This window comes from Squalius cephalus, assembly GCF_949319135.1.
Source record: "Squalius cephalus genome assembly, chromosome: 7".
Lineage (NCBI taxonomy): Eukaryota > Metazoa > Chordata > Actinopteri > Cypriniformes > Leuciscidae > Squalius > Squalius cephalus.
In genome coordinates, this window is record NC_137128.1 from 23,348,100 (window position 1) to 23,358,454 (window position 10,355).

The following is a 10,355-nucleotide window of genomic DNA, read 5'->3' on the forward strand; positions in this document are numbered from 1 at the left end:
TGCCTCAGGTTTTATTATTTATGGTGTTGGTGATAGTAATCTAAAAGTGAAGCATCTTGGCCACTAATGCAGATTGTGGGTTCATTTCCAAGTAGGCTATCGATTATAAGGGAATGGTGTTCACTGCGGTTCCCTAGATAAAGAACTGCAACCCACATAGTAGAAATGATCATAGTAGACATATTTCTGTGATCTTTGCCTGGAAAACTGTGCTGTCAGCATGTGGGTAGTGGGAGCACAGTGGGTAAATATGTGAGCTGGCAGCACAGGTAGGGGCGGGAATAATCAATACTAGAGAAACGAGATCATATGGCATGGTTTGTATGGTTATATTATTATGACCATATGGCCACATGCTGTGACATTCAAAATACTTTTTTACAGATCAACATCTTATAAATCATATCTAAAATTGGGAATAAATGTAAAATCAGAATAAACAATGAGAAATATGAACTATGAACACACAAAAAAATACCATAATTATTAACAGGGGGTTGGTTACAGTTTTACTCAATCACTTGTGCACATTTTTTAAGAAACAATAGTGCCTTAACATTCTCTGAGCTGTAAGTGTAAATGTCTCACAACTGTTTGCTTGAACATCAAAACTCTTGCATGTCTGCAAAATGTAGTTACTCACCCAAAACATTTAATCCATTCTTCAAAAACCTATTATTGTGTCAATAAATTGGCCAATCATGTGAGCCACCCTGGTCAAAATGTTTAGAGGTTTTTTCACCATGGAAATATTTGTTATAGTATGTTGGAAACTTTTATTCCTTCATCAAAGCAAGACCAGGAGATGTTGGGATATTGTTCAAGCAGAAGTTATTCTTTATTGAGGACTTCGCTGAGCGTTGCTGCAGTCATCCAACAATCTAACTTAGTTCTATACAGTATAGTTTTTTATACATTTACAGGGAGGAGGGACTGAAAAAGGTGGAGACAAATCCAAACAAAGCATGCAAATGTAGGGATCAAGTGAAAACTGGTTAGGCAAGTTATCTGGCTTGCTCAAGAGAAACAGACCCAATCAGCATAACTATTCAAACGCATATATGCTAATCCAATCAGCCTAACTATTCAAGGTCTGGAGCTGGGGGTCCAAGAGCCATTAAAGACAAAAGGTGAGAAACAGGAATTGCAACTTTGCTTAGCAGAATCATTCATGTTTGAAATAGATTCTTAAAATTTGTTATTCTTCAAGTATATACTATGTACTTTCAAAACATGAATGCCAGTTTTGTCTACAGGTTTCAACAGTAGGAAAAAATGTACTAGGAAAATTCAATACTGTAGTACATAATCAGAAAATTAATGTACATTTATTTTTACAGAAATGTATGTGTAAATTGAAAATTCACAGTTGCTTGTTCATTTTTACACACTCCTTTATGTCTTCTCATAACACTAACACCACCATTTATTCTTGCACATCTTCCTATTGCTCTTCCACAACAAGCAACAGTGAATTTCCAGTTTACATGTAATACATTTCTACAAAAATAAATGTACTGAATAATACAAATGTATTTATACAGGGTTTTAAATTTAGGGATTTGACGTTCCTCCATGTTTAAAAATGGTAGTGATTGTGCTTGACAAACTCCATATACAGTATGTCCAAACTGTAATTCCTATTCATTACAACGGCAGACCATAAGTTTAGCAGACATTACAAACATTTCATGTCAGATATTTATGGAATATACAAACATGCATGTCTGACAGATGTTGATGAACAAGAAACTAACTGTTCAGAGATCTGAACTTATATTGTTTTGAGAGAAAAAAATCTTATTCTGAGAATTGAGCCAAAGCCAGAGAAAAGCTGTCACTCCAAGACATTGAGCTAAAACTAAAGTGACAGTGACCTCTGGTGATCAAGAACTCCTACTGACAGAACAGCTCCCGAAATAAAAATAAAATTCTGGTATTTTATACTCACCTTCATGTTGTTCAAAACTCGTGTGGTTTTCTTTCTGTTATTGAAGTCACATTTTCTTAAGCACTGCAAGTCTGCCTTCTTAAAACGCTCTCTAAATTTACAATAGACACATAAACAAAGTTCACTCCATTAGTCCCTCAGTACATTGTTTACAAGACTGAAGCCATAATAAGTATCATTTTCTGTAGATTAGGCCTACCTCATTGAACCATCACTTAACAACAAATTCGTTAAAACACCAATTAAAGGCACAATGTGTAAGATTTTTGGATTACAATAGCCTATCCAAAATCCACCAGAATTGTTGCATTGTTTTTTGGATAGGATTGTTCAACAATCCCCGCTAGAAATTTTACGTTCCCAGGACGTCCCCACTGTCAATGACGTGATCAGGAGAGATATGAGAGAGTGTAGAGTCCACGGTAAGCAGAACTATACTTTCAAAACACTTAGGCCATGAGTGTAGGAACCCATAACCCAGTTACAGATGATTTCCATATCTGCATAGTTGACGATTACCGCAATTCACTAGAAATTTAACGAGACGCGTTTGTAAACCATGTTTTCCGCCAAAATAAAAGCTTGATGCAGTTTGCGTCAAAATAAAAGATCATGTGCTTATCTCTTTTAAGTATAGAAATTGGTACAAAACTAATTATGAAAGTTTCCTTTATTTTTTAGTGCATTTGTTTTACAAAATATGGCTATTACTGTCATACGATTAATGTTATAACTATTATTATGTAGTGTAATGTAACTATAAGAGGTTTACATTTTTCTTTGTTTAATTTGCACACTGAATATGGGTTGGAGCTTTTAATTTTGAACTCTCAAAGTGCACAAGATTGATGAATTTAACATTAAAATGCACAAAATTTTCTTACGGGGGAGCCTGCCCCCAACCTCCCCTAGAAGGACCGAGGAAGGTCACCCACCACAGTTTTACCAAAAATCCTGTGAGAAACACTGGTATTGCTATGTCAATGCAGCTTATAGCTTGTTTTAGGATTCATCACTGTGGAGTATAGTTCAACTGTATTAATAAATGTCAAATTTTTACTTATTTCATCTGTTAACTCTCACTTGTTCCTCTACTCACTCATTACCTGGCATTAGTGGTTTTAAGGAATAGGAGATGCATATATTTAAGGGTGTGCAAAGATGGGTGGTGTTTATGATCATATAGTGAGCCAGTCTGGGCCAAAATGCCCGGGCCGATTTTTTGTCCCAGTCCAGCCCTGTTAGGGGACCATTACTATAGGACGTTCCCAAGTCTACCACATTCCCATAACGTTTTCAGGACCTTTAGGGAACAAGAGGTTATTTTTTGGGTCCTTCCTTCCATCACATTTACTGAATGTTTTCAGAAACTTTAGTAACATTACAGGAACCTTTAGGGGACCAAACTAGAATGTTACTGCAGAACCTCTTTCACACTGGTTCTTGCAGAACCTTAATCAGGAATAAACACTGTCCGCGCTTAACACATTCCACATTCAAATATAAAATACAAAGCAGGGATCCGTCATTTATTTATAGTGTGAACAAAAACAGATTATAAATTAATATGAATGTGGTAGGGGAGAAAATAAATCAAACCCTAGCTTAGGTGCTTTATTGGCAGCGCCACCCTTGTGTTACATGAACTCCCATGACTCACTTTGAAGATCCTTTAAAAACGTCCAAACTTTCTTATTTGTAATTCCAGAAGCAGTAAAGTTAGCGCGCCAGCTAAACTGTGTCTGACTGTACATGAACCACGTGACCGCGTGGCGGCGAGATCAAAGAGTGTCGCAACTCTCATTAACGGCTCTGCACTCATCACGCAACTGAAACCAGCAGCACTTACTGTATGTGTCTCTCGTATCACACCACAGACTCTCGTTTCACAAAACTGACATCTTGAGTCTAATATCTATTGTATGTATTATAACAATAGCCTTTATTTGGCGAGTAGTCGTATGATAAGCTGGGATAATAACGCTAAAAATAAAATATAAACATTAAATAAAAAAAGTTGAAGTACTAAAATTACTAAAACTAAAAGTGAAATACATTTTAATTAAAGCTAGAATTTTTTTTTTTTTTTTTTTTTTTTTTTTACAAAAGCATACAACAAAATTGTTAAAACAAACTAAAATGAAAACTGAAAATATAAACATCTCGTTAAAAATGGGATACTGACCAGCTTACTTGTACATGACCTTTGAGGTTAAGTGTGATTTTTGGTTATGTGAATTGTTTTGTAATTGATGTATAACTGAATAATGGGGCACTTTTTTGTGTTCTCTAGCTGTGTCACAGTTCTTCTTGCGCAGTTGTGTTCCTGGAATATCAAAAGCCGTATACCCAAACCTGTGCTCAGCTTGCCAGGGTGACTGCAGCTGCTCACAGAGTGAACATTGCTATGGAGATTCAGGAGCCCTTCAGTATGAGCCTTCCACACTAATACACTCATATTTCCATTGTCTTCTCTCTGTATAAACAAAAATATAACTCATGCATCCTTTCCAGGTGCATGAAAAAGGGTGATGGAGATGTTGCCTTTATTTGCCAAGGTGGAATCCCAGGTCAGTGATATCTTTTGGCAAAATCTAAAATATGATCGACTGTCACAAAACTGTTAAAGATATTAGAATTGTTGCAGGAGGTTATGATTCCAAGGTTGCTGATTTTCTTGTCTAATCTGAAATCCTAAGTGAGTGAGAGACAGGACTACCAGCTGTTGTGCATGGACGGCACTAGGAAAGATGTTGAGCAGTACAAGGACTGTCACCTCGGCAAAGAGCCTCCCCGTGCTGTCATCGCCCACAAGGATGCTGATTCACAGCGCATTTATAAAGCCATTACACAGGTTCCGGTATGTCATTGCAACAGATGCTGCATCAATAACTTTTAATTTCACCATACTACATTATTACTAAAGAAAGACTGACATTGTTTTAAGAAAGTGAGAAATATTGATCTAAATCTAGATATCTCACCCTGTAATTCAGGAGACAATGAAAGCCTCTTGTTGTGTTCAACAGGATTCAGATCTTTTCTCTTCTGATGCTTTTGGGGGTGAAGACCTGATATTCTCAGACTCTGCATCTGGCCTGGAGGAGCTCCCAAAGAGCACAGACTCCTTCCTCTACCTGAAACAAGATTATGAGGCCATGCGTGCCCTTAAAGGTGACACAATTATACCAAAAATACATGTGAATGTATACAGTGTCCCTGAAAAAAGTATTGGGACAATGAAGCCACACATAAACATGCATTAAACAACATTTATTTTAATTATTTAGCATTCATTAAAGGGATTACTCACTCTCATGTCGTTTTAAACCTTTCGTTCATCTTCAGAACACAAATGAAGGTGTTTTTAATGAAATCTGAGAGATTTCTGTCCATCCATTGACAGCTACGCAACTGACACTTTGACACTTCAAAAAGTTCATAAAGAGATTTAAAAACTAATCCATATGATTTTTTTCTGAAGAGACACGATCGCTTATGATGAACAGATTGAATTTAGGCTTTTATTCACATATAGACATTGATCAGCGAACATAAACAAGCTCAAATGTACTTGATTGACATGTGAGAATGAACCTCATTGGTTCTTGCAGAAGCTCAAACGTGCTGCGTAACACCCGAGAATGAACCTCATTGGTTCTCACACGTCAAGCGAACATGCTTGAGCTTCTGTTTACCACAGATGATGCGTGAGTTGATGAATGTTTATATGTGAATGAAAGCCTAAATTAAATCTATTCATCATCTAAAGTGATCGTGTCCCTTCAGAAAATTGACTAAACAGCTCGATTCATATTGACTAGTTTCATGATCTTTTTATGAACTATTTGAATCATCAAAGTGGTAGTTGCATAGGCTGTCAATGGAGGGAGATAAATCTCTCAGATTTCATTAAAATATCTAAATTTATGTTTCAAAGATTAACTAAAGTCTTACGAATTTTGAACGACATGAGGGTGAGTAAATGATGACAAAATGTTCATTTTGGGGTGAACTAACCCTTTAAATGCTAAAAATCTATTTTATTTAGGATTTTTGGTATGTCTTTGTTACACTGTAATTAAACATTTAAGTACTTATTATAAGGTTAGGATTATGGTTTGATTTGGTTTAGGGTTAGTTGCATGTAATTATGCATAATTTATAGTTCTTACTATAGTAACTATATGTAATTATATAACAATGACACTGTAATATAAAGTGTTACCACATTTTTTGTGTGAACTCTGTGTACTATCTGCACACACACTAAAAAGTGAGTTCTGAGAAATGCTCTAGCATCATGTGTTTGCAGATTCCCCATTTTAAGGCTGACTTAGGTGTCAAGCACTTTTGGGGCCTTGAGTTTGTAGTTCTTGACATGTACTTGTTGATGTCAATCATCTTTACATGCTGTCCACCTGTAGGTTAATATTCTGTCTTATTTTCACTAAAGCGCAGAGAAGCAGATGCCTTTGCAGCTGATGGTGGCCAGGTATATATTGCTGGAAAGTGCGGTCTAGTTCCAGTCATGGTTGAGCAGTATATTCAACGTAAGAATGAACACTACCTCATATTTCATGAATCAATTCATAAGAAACCTATTAGTCAGAATTTACATGTTTGATGAAATCTAAAATGTTATTCTCTCCTTCCTTGCAGAAAACTGTCCCGATAGTGGAGGCAAGTATTACATACTTCCACTTTTGTGAAGCTCTAGTCTGCATTTTCTCATCAGTTGCACAGAGACCTCAAGTTACCATGTTGTGGCGGTTGTGCGTAAGGACTCGGGTGTAACGTGGAGTAAACTGCGAGGGAGAAAGTCCTGCCACACTGGCCTGAACCAAAATGCTTGGAAAGTCCCAGATTCAGTCATATGTGGCAGAACACCTGGCTGTACCCTATGTGAGTATCACTGAGTGTGTATTCTCAGCTGGTTACTTCAAGTTTTCTATTGATTCTTTCAGATTTAGTTCATGTGATTGCATAAAATAACATATTTTGTCTTTATCTCTCAGACACATTCTTCAGTAAAGGCTGCGCTCCTGGTGCTGATCCTGCATCAAACATGTGTGAACTGTGTAAAGGAAGTGGAGTTGTGGATAAAGTTGGAGATGAGAGCAAGTGCAAAGCCTCTTCTGCAGAGATCTATTATGGCTTTGATGGGGCTTTCAGGTAATGGACCGTAGACTAGAATGGAAAGGGAAATATGTTTTTTAGATCTGTATGCTGACTCCAATCCATAATCTAAATACACCATAATCTCACTCCTCTTGTAGGTGTCTTGCAGAAAAAGCTGGTGATGTTGCTTTTATCAAGCACACTATTGTTGGGGATTACACAGATGGTTAGTGTGGTTTACGTCGATTAATAAAGCTTCACACTTTTCATAGTGTCACATTTTTAAATATGTATTTTTCTGGTCTGGTTCCTTCTCTATATCTTTTTAGGTAAAGGGCCAGAATGGGCTAAGCATCTGAAGTCAGATGAATTTGAACTGATCTGCCCTGGATCACCTGACAAAACATTCAAATACTCTGAATTTGTTGAATGTAACCTTGCCAGTGTGCCGGCTCATGCTGTGGTCACTCGGGAAGATGTACGCGATGATGTGGTGTCCATTCTGGAGGAGGCTCAAGTGAGTTCATTGCAGTTCTGTGTAGATTTTCCTGTGGATCTCATTTTTCCTCTTTCACAGATTCTGCATTTTATCTTTTGTGATGTTGAAACTAGCACAGGTAGGAGATGTCATGCAAATCTCCGGTCCTGTTCACGTTTTATGTACTTGTATTTAAAGCAGCATCTTTTGTGTTACTAGACCCGTTTTGAAATGTTGTCTTATCATTAAACTCTCTCCCCCATGTTTTAGACATCTTCAAACAGCCTGTTCAAGTCAGAGGGTGAAAGAAACCTCCTTTTCTCTGATTCCACTAAATGCCTTCAAAAATCTACTAAATCTCTGGAGGAATTCCTGACTAAACCGTACATGGACATGATTGAAAAGACCTTCGAGACTGGCCAGGGTGCACCAGGTATAGAATATGTCTATGATTTCCTACAATGATTTTGTTAAAAATGTGAAGATTTTATAGCTGTGTCTTGTTGCTTTTGACTTATGAAATGATGCCCACTTAGTTATTTATTCTAATGTTTTTCTTCACAGATCTGGAGCCGTATGTATAAAGCCACTCAGAGTAAAATTTTAGTCTCAAGCCGGTCAAAATTTTAAGAATGACGTCATTTTACTCTTATTGCTAGACTTAAGAATAAGTGTGATTCATAAAGGTTCCTAAGTGTTAAGACTTGGGCTGCGTTCGAAACCGCATACTTCCCTATATAGTAGGGGAAAAGCAGTAGGCGAGCAAAAAAGTGCGTATGAATCCTTAGTATTCATAAAAGAGTAGGCGAGAATTACCTAGGACCTAGGTGATTTTCGAGTGCTCATCCGATGGACACTTTTCTATCCCAGGAGGCCACGCAAGAGGACACATTATTATCAAACATCGCGGAGATCAGCGAGGCGGGTGTTTTCAAATGTGACTAAACACGGTTCCTTGTGTTAAAATTGCATGTGTTGAACTACTGTAGAGTAAATTGTTGAAGGTGTAAAGACGTTAGATGGTATAGTATAGTTGTGATTTTGCTGTAAAAACATGTTTTATTATGCATAGCTAACAGGTGAGCTCCAGTAAGGACACGTACGTCTCTAACGTGGATTTAGATAAACCATATACATCTTAAAGACGCTTATTTCAAATGTTTATTTACATCTGACAGGAAAATCTTCAATAAGTATTGCAGAAGAGCACATCACAACATGAAATAGACATCTGAGTGATGAATGTGTGCTATTATGTAGAACAAATCTATAAAGTAACTAAACATAAGTTATTTATTTTATTTGTCCAATTAGTACTGTTGATGAATTGAGGAACATTTATGTTGGATAAAACGTTAAAACAACCTCAACATGTAAATTTAGTGTTGAGCTCATAAATCACAGAGGTAATGTGAATATTTTCTGGATGTTACAGGGTCAGATGAACAGATGTGTGTTTATCCAGAGGAGAGTGGCTCATGAAGCTGAATGCTGCCATCAAAGGCTTTGAAGTGAGTATACTACAGAAATGAATAACAAAATCTATTTAAATATTAAGTTGTAGTTTATTTTAATTATTGTAATTTCAAACAGAGCTATTTCAGAATCTTGATTTCTGTGCATTTGCTGCACGGCTTTTGTGGTGGAGCAGGACCTGCAAGGAAAGATGATGGCAGCATTCGTGAAAAATGTTTTTGTCTTCTCTAATACTGAAATCAAATGACATTGTGCTGTTAAAATGACTGCTTTTGTGTTATGTTTGTGCATTTTTGTAGGATCTGAAATGTCTGCAGACTGGTGTGAGCACTGAGGATTAAGAGCCCAGAGCTGAATCCTGGAAATAGTGCCATGGACTAGACCCTCCATCACTCCACCTGCCCTTATGAGCTCCACCATCACTCTACTGGACTGGCCCTTATTGTATTGCCTCAGATTGTGAAGCACAACACATCACGCAACAACATCTGGCGGTCAGCTGATTCATCAGAATAAAGCCGCAAAATGGGAACCGCTGTGTTGAGATGGCAGAAGGATGTGGGGTTCAGCGCCTGTAGCCTACATACATGATTGTATTTTGAATAAAGCTGACTTGTGAATAAAGTGACTTATAAAGACTTGTACTGTATATGCATTTGTTTATTGTGTGATGGTGACTTTCCTTCATTCTTTTACTAATTTATTCATATTTCTCATTGTTGTCAGTAAATAAAATATAATTAGGCTAATTAACGCATTAATTAATTGTTTGACTTAAAATGTAGATGTTCACTATATACACATCTAGAGTGTATTCATCCATAGCTATGTCATATGACATACATTACATTTTGTTTGTTTTATTGAATTATATCATTTCCAGTAAAAAGTAATATAATTAAGTCTTGGTCAGCATTTATCATTGTTATTATTGTATGTTTTGGGGTGGAATAGCAATGCAATTCATTCTGGGGAAATATATATTTTTTAATATTAATGATACTTACATTTTTCGAGTACAAAATCAACAGTTTTCTCCAAAGGTGAATCTTCACACTGCTGCCCAACGTCTCCTTAGTGCAGACATTACAAATGCTGAGGAAAACCGTTAGGTAGGGCTGTCGAGTTACTGATGTTATGAGGTGTCAGTGCACCTGTCGCTCATATTAATACTGTTTATTGCAGAACTTATACAATATGGGAAAGATACCATGGTTGTATATTCAACAATAAACAATCACAATGACCAATAAATAAATATATAAATATACACGTCGGGTTTGCATACATAATATTAGATTTTATACACATGAAAAAAGAACTGACCAG

At 36.7% G+C, this 10,355-nt stretch overlaps 1 protein-coding gene across 1 annotated transcript in view; it reads left to right on the forward strand.

Moving 5' to 3' along the window:
* The window catches only part of LOC307161810 (serotransferrin-like), a gene marked incomplete at its 5' end in the record, with an annotated part of 34,529 nt that extends 26,499 nt beyond the window's left edge, over positions 1–8,030 (forward strand). The window contains 12 exons of the mRNA XM_079876753.1: positions 2,276–2,373; positions 4,245–4,380; positions 4,466–4,521; positions 4,651–4,811; positions 4,981–5,125; positions 6,397–6,504; positions 6,614–6,638; positions 6,690–6,856; positions 6,970–7,126; positions 7,231–7,298; positions 7,402–7,589; positions 7,821–8,030. Of these exons, the coding sequence (XP_079732879.1) occupies positions 2,276–2,373; positions 4,245–4,380; positions 4,466–4,521; positions 4,651–4,811; positions 4,981–5,125; positions 6,397–6,504; positions 6,614–6,638; positions 6,690–6,856; positions 6,970–7,126; positions 7,231–7,298; positions 7,402–7,589; positions 7,821–8,015 (1,504 nt within the window). The 3' untranslated portion in view covers positions 8,016–8,030. The remainder of the gene's footprint in view (positions 1–2,275; positions 2,374–4,244; positions 4,381–4,465; positions 4,522–4,650; positions 4,812–4,980; positions 5,126–6,396; positions 6,505–6,613; positions 6,639–6,689; positions 6,857–6,969; positions 7,127–7,230; positions 7,299–7,401; positions 7,590–7,820) is intronic.
* Positions 8,031–10,355: the final 2,325 nt, after the last annotated feature.